The 18,467-nt window shown below is 43.2% G+C and overlaps 3 protein-coding genes across 4 annotated transcripts in view; all 3 read left to right on the forward strand.

The window, feature by feature from the left end:
* Positions 1–101: 101 nt before the first annotated feature.
* On the forward strand, positions 102–2,152 carry LOC116435029 (androglobin-like). Its single transcript, XM_076366716.1, has 5 exons — positions 102–211; positions 267–559; positions 723–912; positions 1,110–1,331; positions 1,454–2,152. Exons 3-5 carry the CDS (start codon positions 846–848, stop codon positions 1,570–1,572), a joined length of 408 nt encoding a protein of 135 aa, XP_076222831.1. The 5' UTR covers positions 102–211; positions 267–559; positions 723–845; the 3' UTR covers positions 1,573–2,152.
* Positions 1,861–5,888, forward strand: LOC143174454 (androglobin). Its single transcript, XM_076366896.1, has 3 exons — positions 1,861–1,962; positions 2,040–4,733; positions 4,925–5,888. The coding sequence occupies exons 1-3, from the start codon at positions 1,861–1,863 to the stop codon at positions 5,543–5,545; spliced, it is 3,417 nt and encodes a 1,138-aa protein (XP_076223011.1). The 3' UTR covers positions 5,546–5,888.
* Positions 5,889–10,781: 4,893 nt separating this feature from the next.
* Positions 10,782–18,467, forward strand: part of LOC116435031 (fibrillin-1) — a 33,683-nt gene continuing 25,997 nt past the window's right edge. Inside the window, exons 1-2 of one of the 2 annotated variants that reach the window (XM_031994111.2) lie at positions 10,782–11,289; positions 13,483–13,911. In XM_031994111.2, coding sequence (XP_031849971.2) covers positions 13,772–13,911 — 140 coding nt within the window. In that variant the 5' untranslated portion in view covers positions 10,782–11,289; positions 13,483–13,771. The remainder of the gene's footprint in view (positions 11,290–13,482; positions 13,912–18,467) is intronic. The other variant, XM_031994113.2, reaches the window with a different exon arrangement.

An 18,467-nucleotide genomic window follows, 5' to 3' on the forward strand; every position in this document is an offset into this window, starting at 1 on the left:
TAACAAAGAAAAATAGCTTTTAAAATATCTATTCCGACGTCGGAAGAAGCGACTGTCAACTTTTGTCATTGAAAGAGATTTTTAGACATGTCCGTGAAGTCTAAAAAAGTAACTGAATCTGTATTCGGCTCGTCCTACGCGGAAGATTCTATATTATGGCCGGAATGGTCTGACACAGCGTTAAATAAAGAGAACTGGGCCAATCCTAAAAGTAATAAGCGACTAACTAAATTTAGTTGAAGCTACATTTGCAGTATTGATTATAGATGGTACGGATGGGTTATTTATGGACACGCAACTCGTCGGATTACCACCCTCCTTGCAGCCCTCTGAATGGATAAGGGCAAAGAATTTAAGAAGCCTAACTGTAGGCTTATTTTTGAGATCATCTGTCATTTAATTTGCCATTTTATTATGTATTTTAAAAAACTGTCCGATTAGTGCCTGGGACAGATGTAAATTACATTAAAAATGAATCTAGGAACAGGTGACAGTGTTTGTTGCCACTTCAGAGTATCCAGATCTAATCACAAATAATCAGCACATATTGCATAGTGAAGTAAGTTCATAATTAATTGTTAAATATTTTTATCTTTACTCTTCATTATTCGAAACTTAAATTTACGCAGAGTATAATTGATACGAGACAATCGTTTTAAATACGACGATTAAAATAGGCACGTGTCCAATTGACTGATGGTTCGATTAAAAACAATTTTCAGTTTGCACGTTGGGTTATTTCCGCGCTAATAAACCTCCAGTATTGCGGCCGAGATGGATTGGAAATAAGTGGCGAGAACAGCAATTTCATTTGGAATGGGCGGCACCAATCGTGGTGTGGTTGGATGCATGTGTATTCATTAAATAAAGCTGGTAAAGGAGTGCAGCATCGTCCTATCGTAAATCCAAATGGTATGCATCGCTCTCTCTCTTTCTCCCTATTAAATAATTATATGAAACTGCTTTGCACTATATTATTTATTTTTAACTTCTATTTTTTGAGAATAGATTTCTTATTCATGTTCTAAAATTAAAAACTTATTAATCCTCTATTTATTTACTATTAATGCCACTGTTACTAAGATTTGAAATATTTATGTTTATTATAGGAAAATACGTCGTACGATTATACTTTTTGGGATCATGGCGTTACATCGTGGTAGATGACACGATACCAGTGAACCCCAATGGTTTACCACTCTTACCCCGTACTGCAAATGGTCATGAATTGTGGCCCATGCTTCTTTCAAAGGCTTTATTGAAATTGTGTTCTGTGACGTGGTTCAGAAACCGTGAAATTGTGGATTTCCATCCAGTTAGTTGTTTAACAGGTAAAATTAGAAACAAACAACGATAATCAGTGACATCTAAAAGAATTGGAGAAATCTGTTCATTTAGAAGACTAATAAAAATCAAATGAAGATAATATTTTCCTTTCTTTCGCATAATTTAGGATGGGTTTGTCTGCGATTAGAAATTGGCTATCTATCCCCTCAGGACAAATGGGATTTACTAAGGAAATACACGGACCATTTCGAATGGGAAGCTAAAACGATGAAACATGGTACATAGGTCTCGCGTCACGTGTATTTAGCTTTTCTACACTTTGTTTATAGTCACGGCCCTTTGCAAACAGAAACTTTGGAGTCCAAGAAGGACAACGACGAGCTGAAGTCGAAAGAAACGTCACCATCAAAGAAGTCCAAGGGTACGGAGGGATCAAAAACATCGAAGGATACAGTTGAATCGAAAAAATCGAAGGACACTGAACGATCAAAAAAATCCAAGGGCGATCAAAGGAAGAAACCAGTTATATTAAAAAAGCCTGAACCAGTGACTCTGTTTCTTGGGTTGGAAGACATGAAGACACTTTCTTCTGAGACTGTTCCTGGTCTGTCTCCCTGTGAGAACCATTTAATTTTCATCGCGCAGATTCGTGACATCCCTTTGGACCCTGAAGATGTACATCGTATAATTTATTAAGATTATTTTCTACATTTCCATATTCAGGTCGACTAAAAATAGGAAACATGTCATAGGTGAAACCTCCATTGGCAAGATGGAAGCATTTCCGTTGGGTAAAATGGGCCTCGGAGAAAGGCATGATCAATCCTGCTGACTACTTTGCTCCGATTCGTTTCCTAAAAATTGTTAGTCCCCTGAAAAGTTTCGGTGAAACCATAATCAATAAACACACTGATGAAATCGTTGAGAAAGCTGATGAGAAAGATGTTTCTGACCCTAAATCCACTCCGAAAAGGACAGAAAAGACGAAATCCCGTGATAGATCCAAGGAATCCAAAAGCCAGACGCCAAAACCATCTGTCAAAAAGACACCTGAGAAAGCTCCTCCATTTGACATTACATTCTGGGCAGACTTCAATAAAATGGGACCCTACGTAAAGGACGTCCACTTTTTTTATAAACTAGACTACTTTCAGTACACTGCAAGAGTGTCGGATCGCTTCACGGTTAAAGATTCTCACGACAAGAAAATCGATTCGAAGAAGAGTAGCAAAAAGGGTAGCAGAGAACATTCCCCCGTGAGGATTACATCGAGAGAAGCTAAATTCATCGACATCCACTGCTGGCCCCAGAAAATGTTGAAGAGCAGAAATGAACCCTTGTACCTATTCGTTGATTCCTTGGAAGAAAAATTTTTCTTAATCAATTTCTCCACGTTCCAAGTTTCCGCCGATCCTCAAGCGTCAAGTTCAGTTTCGGAAGAGGACGCTAATAAATCAACTGATGACTTAGCAAACCAATCGAATGATTTACAAACAGTATCGAGATTTACTCGTTTGGTAGCGATTAAGGACTACTTGATCATAGAAAGACACAGCTGGTTCCACAGACAAAAATACGGTAATGATTTGGTCCATCTTCTAACAACTGGAACAAGGTCAACGGTGCTAGAGCTAGAATCAGGGAGACACTTGTTGCGAATGTATTGCGGCTCGGAAGCTAATTGCTTCGTGACAATCTCCTCGGACACGATCTTCCATTTAGGTGACCGCAGGAAAATGTACGAGCTGATGTGCACGGAGTCCGACGCGATCGATCTGAAGGTGAGGCACATCAGCAACTGCGCGAGCAACGCTTATCAATCGTTCGGCACCGATAAGTACCCGGAAGCGTTGAAGCTTTATTACAACAGCTACTTGCCGCCTGCGTACAACTCGAGAGCCAAAATCTTCTATAGTTACATACATGCGTGTTTCCTTAACGAAAAAGTGCGGCTGATCCAGGGACTTGTTCCTGCGGATCAAATGCAAGGGATCCTGAGATCACTGAGAATATTCTTCCTGAATCCTATGATAGGCCTGGAGTACTTCAATCCGTTCACTCGGGCTCTGAAAGCTATCAGGAACTCTAACACACCTAGAACCTCTATAGAAAGGCAGAAGCTAATTGATCAATCCCCCACGGAAGCTAATGTATTGAACAAGGACTACGCTGCGTCTGTTATTCAATCCTTGTTCAAGACATTGCTGATTATACGGTACAAAATGATCCACAATCCTAAACACAGGGAACATCGGGCGGTTCTGGAGAATCTACTGAAAGTAGTGGAATTGTTCAACTACAATAAGCGAGAATCTTTGGCCACTCATTTGTTCAGATACATTCTGAAGCACTTTGATAGACTTCGAGACATATATCCCTGCTCGAAGGACTTCGAACACACGATTCAAGTGCAAAAATTGACAGGGACGTTAGGAGTGGTCAAGCCAGGACAATGGGTACCGATAGCTAGGTTCCTGGTGAATACTAAAACTATGGAGACTGCTTTCGCAAACATTGACTTGTTCATCAATCTACCAAGATACTGTGTACGTGTTTTTAACAATGAGACCAAACAGGAGATGTTACGAGTGGTGAACAACGTGGTCCCGACTCGCTATGAACACACGAAATCAGGTTACACGGTATTCGCCTATGGCTGGAGCGATGACCAGCTGATAAAAGAAGTGACCTGGACCATGTTCATGATCACCAAAAAAGGGCAGCCAGTGTTCTATTCAATGGACGAGACGATTTCTCAATCTACCACTCTGGCAACTCCTTTTTTGGTCACCGAAGAACTGTCTAACGCTTACATACCGAATAGTAGGAAGTACATTTCGAAGTGGATCGCTAAAATCAGCAAACCTACTTTAGTGTCCTTTAGACTAAGTACGTCGTACGATAAAGTGAAAATCAAGTTCAGAGTGACGGATACTGAGGGTACTGTGTTGCTCGAAATGACAGGAGGCTCGGTAGTCATTGTGCCTCTCGTGTTCTTGGGCTTGGAAGCAGAATCTAGCGAGATACAATTGATGATTGATGCCAAAAGTGAAGGTGGTCGTCCCATTAGGAATGACACCAATGGCAAAGCCATGAATGAAGCTGGTAACGATACTGTGGAAGATTCCACTGTGAAGACCGATGTCAATGGAAGCAAAGCCAGCGAGGAGACGCTGTGTCATCGAACCTATCACGTGGAGGCTTTTGTTCTTGACGACAGCTGGCCGCTCACTAAATCAGAATGGATCGCGGTGACGGAGGTTAAGATGAGGCCTGTTGGTTCCGCCGTTCGACCGAAGTCGTCTACGTTAACTATCGGCAAATTTTCGAAGGCTGAAGTGTCGAAGATTAAGAGAGCTGCCAAAGCGCTGACCGACAGTAATCAAGTTCTTGAGAAGCCTTATTGTGTGCTCCAAGTGGTCACCGATGTTGGAAGCGGCTTTGAGGTGCATTTTAGCCATATATCAAATCATTCAATAAGTTCTTTGTCGCTAACTCTTAATGCTAAGTATTAGGATTGCACTGCATCTATGGGCGCAATATTTTAACTTTAAGATATTTATTCTTTTCATTATTTATTGTACGTCTCATTCTTTGATAGATTTAAGATTCAGTTTCTAGTCACCTAATTTACCAGATAGCCGAAGACAAATTGAGCGAGCAGCAAATCGCAAAGATGAAGGAGACCTGGGCGAAAAACGACCCCGAGAGTTTATCACGTGGTAAACTCCTCCAAGAGAATTTCCGACAGAAATACGAATTCACGCCAAAACCCTCTGAAACGGACACCAAAAGTGAAGCTTCAGTGCCCGGAAGGAAATCCTCCGTTAAACTGGAATGTTGCGTGGAGACTCCAGCGATTTCCGAGATCAGAACGTTGGAGCCTCCGCTCTTGTTTCGAAGACTTCCTACACTGGACCTGACGATCTACGAGAACAGGGAAGATGAAGAAGACACACCGTGGGTGAAGACACCGTACGATGAAGAGATACTGAGATGCCGCCGCGCGGTGAACATTATCTACGCTCAGGAGGACTATGATTATTTCATCGAGGAAATGAACGGCCTGATGAAAAACAGAAGGGAAAGATATCGAATGCTTCTGAAAGAACACGAAGAACTGTTCCGGGAGAGGAAAGCTATGGTGGAAGAAGTGTACGAAGCAAGAAAGGCTTACATCGCTGGTACGAATCCCGGAAGTGTACGAGGCAGTAAAAAAAGTGCCAAGACCAAGAGTTCAAAGTCGAAGAAAGTATAAGATGTTCGTTTGTCGTTTAATGGCCCACTTTGTTGATGAAGTTCGTGTCTTTGAATCAAGTTGATCCCCTTTATGTCTTGAACGAAGTATCTGATTACTATAACTGAGATATCAATTAAAATACTAAAAAGGATGTATAAAGCAGAAGTAATACAAGGAGGATCAAAGAATCAAGTTCCTCCGCGACTTACAGGCAATTACAATATCTTAAGAACCAAATAAATATATATACCCCACTTCTAACTCATTAGTCTAGAATAAAGTACATGCAATGAAACTAACAAGTGGTAATTTACTTTTACGATTCGGATGATTAAATAATTGAGCCGTAGAGGACCGATTAAACCAGTGTTCGTGTCTCTTCAGAAGAAATAGTTCCTTAATCGATTACTCACCCAATAAAATTCATCAGGAAGAAATCAACTCTATCCGTCAGGCCGCTTTATGCAAGATTCCTCTAAAAGTTTATAATCTAGCACAAAGTTACTCGGACTATCGATCACATTAACCTTTCCGTAGATAATAAGCAGATCCAGGGAAGTGATAAATATCCACGTGTCGCAATATTGATTGCCTCGATCCTGGAAAACTCCATGGCTCTGCTATTTTCTAAATTGCCTTGCATCTATGTTACTAATCGCGGCTAGTAATAATCGCTGATTCGCGAGCTCTTAACCGGAATCGATTTTTCATCGGCGCTATCTCGATCGGTCGTCGGTCAGGGCCGGCGCGAGATACACACACCGAGACCGTACATCCGGAATTCGAACAGAAGCCGTTCCTTTGCGTACCCCACTGTCGCATTACTAATTAATCTCGACAAGTGATTGTCATTAAAATCTTCATTCATACATATTCGTGTAAATTTGTCCATTTTCGGGGGAATAATTACAAATGTTAGTCGTCTCGTGGCAATTACGGTTCACACCGTCGACGGGACACCTTTTAACGATGCTCCTCTCCGTTCACCACGGAAAAGAACAGCACGCCGATCCGTTCCGTTCATTTTTCATCCGGGACCAGTCCTCGTCGTCTAGCAAGATTATTACAAAACTACGGGAGAAGCCGGGGAAGAGGTCTAGGTTAAGCGCAAGAAACAGGTACGCCGTTCGCGAGCCACGGTTTACCGTGATATTTTACCCTCGATAAGGCTGATGCGCAATTTATTAGTCCTCGTTCCTTGCCGGGCAATTTTTCAGCCGATCGGAAACGTGGATACATTACGCAATACTTGGAGATAAATCAACGAATGTTTATTAGTTCCAGCATTTCGGATTTTTAAGTATTTCCGTCGATCTGAAACTTCTGCACTTTTCAATCGGCCTTTTTAAAGATAATCCTCTGTAAAGTTAAAATTCTTATTTACCAGATAACTGACAGATAAGCTCATCGTTGCATCTAATGTTAAATTCTCTATCATTTTACTCTATTATTCGACTCTATCTTAATTCCTCCTTTCCGAATAAGCACACGTTTTCCTTCAAATCGGACAATGACAAAAAGCTGGGGCATTGCCGACCGAACCGACAGTCCTAAACAGATCAGTGTGTCATATTCGACGAAGCAAACGTTGGTAGTACAATAACACGAAAGTCGCGGAGCAGCGGTCCACCAGAACCGAGGAATCCCGGGTCGCGTCGTTTATTAAACACGCTGTACAAAGGTGCCGGTGTGTACGTGTGCGTGCGTGTTGATTACAGGTGCACTCGCGTTGCAGGCTATTTGCAACGTCCGTGGAACCGTCCGCGACCGGCGCGTAGCGACGGCAGCCGAGCCGCTTCGTTGGCAGCCGGCTGGTAATCACTGTCGATCGTGTTTGTTAGCCGGTCTCGTCCTTCACGGGACGAATTACGATCAGGGTGGCATGGCGGCCTTTATGGACTACCGATGGCAATTTACCTAGTAAATATCCGCTACCGCGAGCCCCGAGCGTATGTGCACGCGCGAAAACGTGTCTATCGGTACGCTCGAGCTGCTCCCGGAGCTTGTACCGCGAGTAAGTGTCGGATAAGATTAGGATTTATCCTGGGATAACTGGAATTGAATGAGATTTCTCCGCGTTTCGATGATCAATCTTGCGCGGACGTTGATTATTCGTAATGTACGCGATTTTGAAACTGGAAAATTGAACGGTGATCCGTTTCATTCGCGAACCTAGAGAAGATATATCGGTGGACGCTTGAAGTAGAAATTCTGATCGCGTTTATATTGGACAATTGCATTCGAAATTGGATTTCTCGACTGGAAATTAGTTTCCTTCGTTAAGTAATCTTCAAGACTTTATAATCGCTAGTGAATTTCACCGAAGAACTATGCGAATTGTAACAGCTTTTATATAATCATTCAACAACAACCACAAGTTCCATCTAACGGAGCAAAGTCTCCATCCTCCCATTACCTCCCAGCTAACCGTGAATTTCTAGTGATAACAGTCATTCACCAGGTCGAAAGTAATCTTTACAGCATTCTTCGCTTTCGTTATCCAAGGCTTTCCCAAAGAAGATATCTCTCGGCCTGCAGAATCCGCGGAACGGCTCGCTAAGTCTCGTATGCCAGCAGGCATCCACAAAGATCGAACCTATCAACGATCCCCGCGGGCTGGGCAAAACAGAAGCTGGAAGCCACGAAGATAAGCAGTAAATCTTCATTCTCGAGTCACTAAACGGGTATTAAAAGAGATCCCGCGTGAAACGGGGCGAGGGAGGAAGAGGAAAAGCCTTCCCGCTGGATTTCGCGGCGTTTTATCAATGAACCTCGCTTCGGGGGACGCCATAAAACCGCGCGACAGAACGCCACCGAGAAATAGAATAAAACGCGACAGGTGCCGGCATTAGTTTAACGCTTCCGCAATAAATGGAAGCCGTCGCGAGCGGTAAAACTCGCCCGGGCTCGTTCCGTCGCTCGTTTCCCGTTTTAGTGGCAGTAAACAGGGCCCGGGGCTCCCTCGCGGGCTGCAGGGGGAAAAAAAGGGGACGAGCATGGCCGCCGTTAATCATTCACTGATTTTCCATGCGGAGTGGCCGTGTATTAGGGACGCGGTCGAACGATTTTCATCGTCGAGTCGTCGCGAATCGGAAAATCGCGGTTTACGAGGCGTTTCGTCGGTCACTGGGCGCACAAAGGAGCCAAAGGCGCCGCGCCGACGCGATTCTTGCGTGTCCGTTAAGGGCCATCTACGCGTAGAAACATTCAGCGGTGCAGCCATCGCTGCCGAACGATGGGTTCGAGCCTTTTCCGGCTTTCGATCGAGCGCAACGCGCGTTGAAACTGTCGAACACTCAAACCCGTCGCTTCTCCTAGCGTGTAGAGGAGACTTTAGCCTATGTTTCATCTGCCGCAGTTTCTCTTCCGTTTCGTCGCGCGTGGACCGACGCTCTTCACGCTCAGCTGCGAGTCAGGTGACTCGAGTTCTTTTGAGCGTGGATAAATTACCGATTTAAACGAATAAAACGCGTCGCCGAGGATTTCGCGCGTACTTTTAAGCTTCCTTTGATGACGCGGCCCCGATCGTCGGGATGGTAACCCTTGAGTATTCGTGTAACGATATCTATGTACGTTCGAGTTGATTTTTCTGATGGGATGTATATTTTTATGGGGGATAAGGGAGTTCTTTTTACGAGGAGGGCTCCGTGGGATGTTCAACGGAATGTCTTCCGAGAGTTTTATGTGGGATGTAAATCTTCCGGGGAGAACATTGTCATTAAGAATAGAGATTCTGTGTGTTATTGTAATCGTCAGCACCCGCATACAGTTTCGTTGGCCACCAACGGAGCGATACATTGACATTCATTTCACGTGGTCCGAGGAACGCGACGATCGTTAAAGGGATAAGAGAAACTTGACAATTCATTGACGATGACTTTTACAAGTTGCGGACTTTTGTGTGTGTCCTCCGTGAGTCTCGATTTTGAGAGTTGAATGCACCCTTGTTGAGGGATACAATATGCACTTGATCAAAGTGATTAGGGGATTGAACGATCGAAAGGATTATTATTTGATGGAATGCCGAAGACTTTAAGTTGTCTTGATTGCTTTTTCGTTTGTTTCACTTCGAAAGGGAGCGAAGCTTCTTTACGTTTGTGTTTTGATCGTATTCGAGTTCTTTGAAGAAAATTTCATTGCAACTGCAAATCGTAAAAATAGTATGTGTGTAATGGTTCCTTGTGTATTCACAGCTGAGATTCGTTTTCTTGTTTCAACGCGTCAGAAACGATATCGCGAAGTTCCTTGACAGAGTCATCAGCTGACAATAGATGTTTTTAATCGCACCGAGCGGAAGTGATGGCTTCTTAACACGCTTATTGGTCCAGAACACAGAGGCCAATGCCGTTCGCGTTTCCCAATGGAAGTTTCAGCCTCGTCTGATAAAGCTCGGCTGCGCCTCATCGCGAAAGTTTTCTTCATTCAAACGCTTTGATGCAACTCTGACTTTGCTTTTAGTGGAGCCATTATTATTCACGAGAAATAAGAAAATCGGAGACAATGCAGTGATGAACAATTGGTGGTAACCTTTGTACATCTATTTCATTTCTATGTGATCCTAATAATACACAATGATTTAATCAATAATTCTTCTTTGCATAATTATTCTCTACAAAAGTTGCGTACGAATATCCTAATAGAAAATTAGATTACACAGACTCCACTTTCCATCGCAAACATAGAATTAAAAATTTCTTCGTAAAAGCTGACGAACATTGAGTCATTAAGGGTTACGCAACAATCATTCAAAGCATCCTCAATAAAAAATAGCTTCCATTACAAAACCAGATAAAAATAGGTCCTCCCTAAAAATCAGTTTTCCATGAAGTTCACGCAACGAAACAACGAAAATTGAGTCATTAAGGGATTAAGTTACGCAACAATCATTCAAAGCATCCTCAATAAAAAATAGCTTCCATTACAAAACCAAACAAAAATAGGTCCTCCCTAAAAATCAGTTTTCCATGAAGTTCACACAACGAAACAACGAAAATTGAGTCATTAAGGGATTAGGTAACGCAACGATCATTCGGAGCATGCTCAATGAGAAATAAGTTCTCCAGACCAGGATGCCCGATGTATGCCCAGCCGTCTGGTCGCCTCGTCCTCGCGCGTGTCACCAACACACGCTCGGCGTGTTGACAGCGAGGAAGAAAAAGAAGGGTTGGGGACGATCCCGCGGCTCCTCTTCGTGTTCTCGGTCGTCAGCTGGACGCGGGCCGCGAGAAAACGGGCAGGGAAAGGAGGGAAAGGGCGCGTGGAGGGAAGGAGAGACGCGAAGACGAGGGAAGAGAGCCTCTTCTCTCCAGATGAGCCCTCTCTCGGAACCGCTCGTCCACAATTTGCCGCTCCAGTCTCGCGTCGAGTCCCGTCGGCGCATCTTTTCGGGGCTCGTTCCCTCGCTGCTCTCCCACTTCTCATCGTAAGAACGTGCCGTACCGAGAGTCAAGTGTCCCACGAGAAATCGTTTTCATCTCTCGTCGATCGCATTGAAAACTCACAGCGATCCCCTATCCTTTTCTCTCTTTTCATCGGCGTTCGGAGTTGTTCATTCAGAGATCCGTATTTTCGGACATTCGGGTCCGGGTGGCTCGGGTGAAACTCCTCTTAGGGTACACAGAGGTTTTGTACTCGAAGAATCGATGATTGAAGATTGAACAGAGGGTACACGTGGGTGAAATTGAGATTGAGGTTTGAGTGCACCTGGTGACACTGTGGATTATTGCTAGCTCGTGGCGGAGTTATGTTGATTTCGTTGACAGGTATGATATCGGGTAAGGAGATTTTCTGGCGATGCTGTGCGGACTGTAATTTGGAGCTTTTGCATCGGGTTTAGATCATACGGATCGTTGTATAGATATAGTGATCATCTATGTAGACCACTTGTCAAAATTATTACACGGAATAATTGCGAGAGATATGTGAAACTAAGAGAATCGAGTCAATTTTGAACTCTCCGTCGATCTACAATTGATCGTTTAATTCCATATTTCAAGACTTCACTGAAAATTGAATGCTTGATCAATGTTGGATCATTTGAATTTTATGAGAATCGATTCTATTTTGCAAAAATCATATTACACATCATTGGAGTATTTCTAAATCACTAAGATGAATCGTTCTTTTCCATTCGTATTCTGTTAAGAAACACGATGGTAACTATCACGCGCAGCACAGAAACGCTGAAGTGACCGTAGCGAATCATTCATTTGTGCGTGGCGATTAAACGCGAGCGTAAGAAACGTTTTAGAATCGCGTTTGTCGCCGCAATATTCCTTGTCGCGTACGGCGTACAGCTCAATTCGCTCCGCTTGTAATAGAACGTGCGAACCAGACCGATCTCTTTTTGCGCGAGTTTTACACGAGCATACCAAGCTTTATGGAACTTTAATGATAGCCTCTGCTCGGTCCGCTTTTACGTTATGATAACGAGGGAAAGCGGAGTGGTTGGACGTATTTTTCTGTAGCGAATTTCCAAGGAACGTGTCGATCGGAAAAGTCGCTCAATCTTTTCCCAGGAGGATCCGTGGTTTCCCGTCGACAGGCGAAAATCTACTACGATAACAGTAATCGTAAATTTCAATGAAAAATAATAAACCTTCTGTTCGATAATCGTATGCATACCGTCAAATATATTTAACGTTCGCAGTGTATATAATTTTCTTAGTTCTCTACATTTTGTATATCTGATTTTTTTTCACGAAAATACTTGAGAGATAATCTTCGAGTGTTTTGGCGGTGAATTTTATTAGATGGAATTTAGAAAGAGATTAATCGTTAACGTTGCTTCAAGTTCGGCTCGATTTGCTTCGAGAATATTATTCGTTTTTAAAATTTTGATCAAACTAGAAGGCTGACTTCCTCGCGATTCCTCGCTGGCTTTCGTCGTGCCAGGGAAACAGCTATTGTGGATATTTATATCAGAAGATAGTTCCATCTATCTCATCGTACTAATTTGGTGCTTCCGGAAAGGCGTCATAGTCAGCGCGGAATCGCGACAATTATCGCCTGTTGTCACTCCACTCGGTTTACGTGGCGAAATTCTCGGTTCTCTTGCGAAATGAATGATCAAAGATGAAACGTTATATTCGCGACGAGGCTGCTTTCAACAGAGATTCGAACAGAAATTCATTGTTGCCCTCGTGAATATTAACGAACAGCGTCGGATTTAACGGGAACAATGATATTTCAGTTTCAATTTAATAGAATATTCCGATTTTCTTTATGGAGAATATTGTAACACTGATTTCATTGCACACGCATCGCTAGAACAATCTTCGGCACGTCATTTTGTCAAGGCCACTTCGGTCCGTTACGAAATATAGCCGCTAACAACGTATGTTTATATTACCCTATCGCCTAACTCTTTGAACTGGAGGCATCAACTTATTATCAGCTTACTTTTGTTAGCTGCTACTACTTTTCAAACGTAAATTTATAAGCAAAGGTCACCGATCATCTATTTATAAAGTTACCATGTAATTATACGATACAAAAAACATCCTATTACACCGCTAACAATACTACAACCACTGATGAAATCACAATCATTTTGAGTCACATCAGTTCACAAGCAATTCCATCGAACACAACAAAAATCATACAATAACTTCCAATTCTACTTCCTTATAAAAAGTATTTTCATCGGCAAAAATCATCCTTTATCTCAACCACCCTCCAGCATTAGATACCAGAGAACGTGCGGATTCTTAAATGAAAATTCAAACACAGAAAACGTTCTTGTAAAATAATATTTATTTGCTCTCAACAGCACGAACATAACATATTACCAATACTGATTTCATTCATTAAACTAGTAAAATACTGATTGAAATTGGACCTCGGCTCATTGCTAACAAGAAAACCGCACAAACTTTCCGGTACCTAATACCTCCGACGCCAACCGGACCCTGTACAAAGAAATCCCCCCTATAAAACGGTCGCAACAATTGCAGAATTCCGCGAGTGTCACATTACCGAGCACCCAGCCGACCAAGAACCATGATCGAGAATCCGATCGTGGTGGCGATCGCGGAGCAGCGTTGCTGAACCGTTCCCGAGACCTCGAGAGGAGTTCGCGTCCCGAGATCGATCGTGGATCATGCGCGTGAAACGAGCCGTCATCGATCGCGCGACGAACTAACGTAACATCGGGCTCGTTATTCCACGTGGGGGACAGGGGTAGCAGTGCGCTGATCGATAAACAACGACGGGGGAGAGCCGCGATCGCGATCCTCACGAAAAATGCCGAACCCGGCCCTGCTGTTGTCCGCCGCGTGGCTGCTGTCGATCGTTCTCCACGGAGCGTCGACCACGGGACAACGCTACACCACCAGCCCCGGCCAGGATCTGGATAACACGCTGCAATCGGTACCACCTCTCGGGTGAGTATCGAGTTATCGGCTATTCCGAACCGTGGAAACGCTGACGGCGAATCGATCCGAGTCCTTAGATCGAGATAACCGGCCGAACGGGACAGTAATTCGAGGGCCTTGATCACTAAGATCGCGCGCCGACAACGTTCCCCGGCGTTTGTTGCCGATCTGCCAGCCTCTCCTTTCGTTTTCTCCTCTTTGCCTTACTAGATATTTGGATGGAAATCGTTGCAAAGGGTTTCGAGGTGATCGAGGCTCCGTATGTGGGTCATGCAGGGTTTCAACGTGAAGTGAACCTCTTGCACTCGAACCTTCTCGTCGTGGTGGATAGTAAATTTGTCGATTTTATCGGTCAGATCAACGATTCTACTGAAATCGATGAAACATGAAATCATAGGGGAGTGAGGTTTAACTGTAAATTCAAACGGTTTGATCTTAAGCGCTATTGTTGGTGTGAGAGATGCACTTTCAGTACAACGTGAAACTTGAACAGTGGCTGTGAGAAGTTTTGAGTGCAGAATATCATGAGGAGAATGTTTGTGTAGATAGGTTGATGTTGGAACTAATGGAGTAATATTGTTTCGTTTTCTTTGGGGCGTTTCGTTGGAAATGCTTGTTCTTAAATACGTACCAGTGTTTTTGAGTGTTTCTTTTTATTTATAGGTATACGATGTCTGTAGTTTCCTCGATCTTAGTGTGAAACGTAGTGGAATCTAAAAATTCTCGGAGATACATAGTGATCTTCATGGTGCCACTATCCTCCGAGGGTTGTAGCGTACGCGAGACACTATATATAGTTGGTAGAATGTTCGTGTTACAGCAGCATTGAAATCTCCGCGGATGTTAAACCTGAAACATCACGTTTCTGAAATTCCTTGTGTTTAGTGTTCGGTCTGCGTACACATTATATAAAAGTATTAATAGTATTACAGTTACTATATAATTCCAAACTGCATATACAATCTTTTACGTGCACCATAATAACATTTCTCGTTAAGATAATCTTCTAATCCCCGCTCTGTCGTTCAAAAGGAATTAATAGAAATGTATTTAACATTTTCCCAAAGACGATCGTTCGCCATTTTTCTCTGATCGGAGACGATAAAATTATGCGCGTACTTTTAAACGGACACCACGATTTTCGATGATCTTTTGAAATGGTACACTGAACGGTATTATGAAAGCCATGGAACAGTTCCATGGCGTGTACCGCGGCGAATAGTGTACACGTGATAAACATTACGCCGGGACAAGGCGCACGCCATTACGTCATTCGAATGAAAAAAGAAACTAGAGCAGAAAGTTCCTTGTTGGAGCGATTTCACTACACCCCTGCCCTCCTCCGAAAAGTAAAAATAGAATCGAGCCGAAAACAGCTTTATCACTGGCATTCTCACGTCTGGAGCTTGGGGACTTGTCAAACAGCCACCACTTGCCGCGTGAGAATTCGATCACGAATCTGCCCGGCCGATCTTCCCGCTTAATTATTTTAACCGTCGATAAAAATCGTTGTACTAGCCAATTTTCATACGTGAAAAATGTTTATTAAAATTCAATCACTATAATAATCACGGTATCTATCATTGTCAATTAGTCTTTAATAGTTACTATCGAACCGCAAAGAAATTCAATTTAAACATTGGGACATAACTTTTCGCTCGCGTTGAAATCCACCGATTACGAAATTTCAAATAATCTTTATCCTTCGGCGAGTAATATAAATAAACATTTCAAACGTCGAGAGCTTCGCCGCTTTCTAAATTCATCGGACACTGATTTCGATAGAATTAATAATAGTTATTAATAATTCAATCGACTGTCGATATAATATTCGTTATCCAACGGCGAACGTTGCGAACATTATTAAATTCCCCAACACACGTCCGAAAGCAATGAAAGAATCCGGTCCATCCCATCCACAGACCTCACGGCAATTAGCGTAACAGTTGATTAATAATTGCCGAACGATTAGCATTCCGTATATTAGCCGTCAGCCCGAGGAACTCGGAATGAACTGGCGTAATGGTTGATTAATAATTGCCGAATGATTAACACCGGCGTGTATTAGCCGCGCGAGACTAAGAAACTCGGAACGAACTGCCGCTTTTAAGAAAAGAACGGATTAGCTCGTAACATTTTCCAGCCTCCCGTTTCATCCGCGTCCATCGCGCCGCCGCGCCGTGCTACCGGCGTCCTCGGGATCCTGGCAGGCTAGATTACGATCGAGAAAAAGATCTCAGCTCGGCGAGTTCCTATAATACGCAACCGCACAGCTAACACGGATTACAGGACCATAATTCGGGATATAAATTATTCCGGCGTGCAATTTATGGTTCGTCAGACGGTTTTAGGGTTAATCCGAAGACTGCACGCGTCGTGTACGAAACACGCCGAGCGCACGGTAATCGCTGATCGAGCGGGTTTTCTTCCGGATTATCTCGCGGATCGTAGCTAATTGCAACCACCGGAATGCGTGCGGATTGACCCTTGTGTCAATAACCGGGTACCCACTTTCGACTCGCGTTCAAACGATTTCTTTCGTAATCCCGATCGAAAAACCGTAAAACTCCGTATTCTCGTTGCTTCGACGAGGATTAATTGATTTAGCTGGTAGTCATTTTTTATTAGAGTTCCCCGTAACAGTTGGAACACTGTAGACGAGGGGGTTGGAGGAATTGTGGAATCGTTCTTATTGGGTTGACAGAGAAGCAATCATAAATTTGATCTAATCAAGATGAAATAGGTTTAAAATATAATTTAGAATACATTATCATGTGAAATTGATATTTTATAATTTGTTGAGTGAAACGCTGGCATTAATACTATCGAATATTTAACTTGATTAATATGTTATCATAAAAATTGAAAGAGTACATTTTTACATTATTAATAATTCAATTGGTCATCATAAGTGAAACTGTGAATTCCTCCAAACAATTTTGGATATTCGACACATTTATTCTGTGAATAAATACAAAACAGAAGATTTGGAATCACTCACTTCGACCGATCCAGTAGTTCTAGCGTTAATATCACAGTAAATTCGCCATAGATATTAACATGTGTTCGACTTATCAACCAGGAACGTTCAGCGTGCACCGCAAAAACCGTTGATTATCGGCGCGAGGGTTAATCGAGGCCTCCTCGAAGGTCACGCGAGGAGAATTAGCTGAAATCGCGCGCAGACGAAACGCGCGGCGGCGTTCCCAGGCGGTCGCGGAAAACGTTTCCGCCTTGAAACGCCATGGTCAATTGGGCCGAATGGAACAGATAATAATAGTTCATCATCCATTTGGATCCGCCCCGGTTCTCCTCAAATTGTTTCAATCGGCGCTGAACGACGCGGACGCACGAAGCTTCTTCGCGCCTCGGGCCGCGCGAAACGGGAAAGAAAAACGAACAGAGGGATAGAAACACGACGGTCTAACGTAACACGCGAGATAACCCAATTAGGTGTTATCGCGGCTTTTCGACGCGACGGGGCGACGCTCCGTGGATTAAAGTCGGTCCCACTCGGTCCGCGATCTCGCGAAACTTCTTTTCGTGGCTAAACGATAACCAATTTTAGCGTGTTCCGTTAGAAGCAACAGTTCACCCTGTTTCTGAACCTTTATCTTATAATTAGCGATGAGCAAAGATGATCTTATCCCGTTTCCAACGTCATTTTAACGTTGACGGTTGGATTTTTTAATGAGAATTCGTAGATCTCATGAAACTTTAATGAGATTAACGGAGTTAAGAATGCATCGGTGACATTACGGTACAACGCATTATTAAACGAAGAATCTCGAGATCTATTTTGGATAATACATTTATTATCGACAAGCTTTATTCGACTGAGCAGATTTCTTAACCAGCTTGAAGGCTAATCTTTTGTAAGCTACCCACAGTTTTCAGGTATCAACTTGTGACGATAACTGTAGATCGTAATAGCATCTTTGAAAAATTCAATTTATCCCGAAGCACTCGTAGAACAGTTCAGATTCAATATCGAACGAGAATTTCGTAAAAGAGGCGGGAAATTCGAATCCCTGGTGGACCGTTTACGTTTGTCTGTTTAAATGCCAACAACCTCGGCGTTCTCGGCGAAATGAACGACTGGATTGACGTTATCGGCTCGGCTAATACTCCGTATTAAGTGAAATCACGAGATCGTCGTATTCCAATTTTACTTATTTCCCGTATCGAGATCCACCGGCTGCCGAGTGGCCGGCGATGAAAGAGAGAAAGAGAGAGACGCAGAGAGGAGAGAGAGAAAGAGAGAGATCCGCGCGGTCCCACTATCGCGTGCAATGAGCTGCCAAGAATCTTTTACCGTAACAAACTAGTTCCTCTGGTCCCAGTTATACGATACCCTCAGTAATGTCGAATACTTTTCCGCGAGAGTGGCTAATACTGTCAGATGGTGGCTTTGTATAATAAAGCGCCACTGGCTTCCATTTACGCCGGCATTCCGTCCACCCATCGATACCTTCCTTTTTCGTACGCGTTCCCTTCGGAAGGGAACAAAAAAACCGTGCTGGAAAAAAGCGAGCAGGAAGAGGTTCCCTTTCAAACGTGTGAAC

Source organism: Nomia melanderi, chromosome 4 (genome assembly GCF_051020985.1).
Source record: "Nomia melanderi isolate GNS246 chromosome 4, iyNomMela1, whole genome shotgun sequence".
Classification (NCBI taxonomy): domain Eukaryota; kingdom Metazoa; phylum Arthropoda; class Insecta; order Hymenoptera; family Halictidae; genus Nomia; species Nomia melanderi.

Coding starts and splice junctions, on each gene's coding strand:
- LOC143174454 (XM_076366896.1), top strand. CDS start 1,861: ATGAAGACACTTTCTTCTGAGACTGTTCCTGGTCTGTCTCCCTGTGAG. Junction 1,963..2,039: donor TCCCTTTGGACCCTGAAGAT/GTACATCGTATA, acceptor AACATGTCATAG/GTGAAACCTCCATTGGCAAG. Junction 4,734..4,924: donor ATGTTGGAAGCGGCTTTGAG/GTGCATTTTAGC, acceptor CTAATTTACCAG/ATAGCCGAAGACAAATTGAG.
- LOC116435029 (XM_076366716.1), top strand. CDS start 846: ATGCATGTGTATTCATTAAATAAAGCTGGTAAAGGAGTGCAGCATCGT. Junction 913..1,109: donor TCCTATCGTAAATCCAAATG/GTATGCATCGCT, acceptor TGTTTATTATAG/GAAAATACGTCGTACGATTA. Junction 1,332..1,453: donor TCCAGTTAGTTGTTTAACAG/GTAAAATTAGAA, acceptor CGCATAATTTAG/GATGGGTTTGTCTGCGATTA.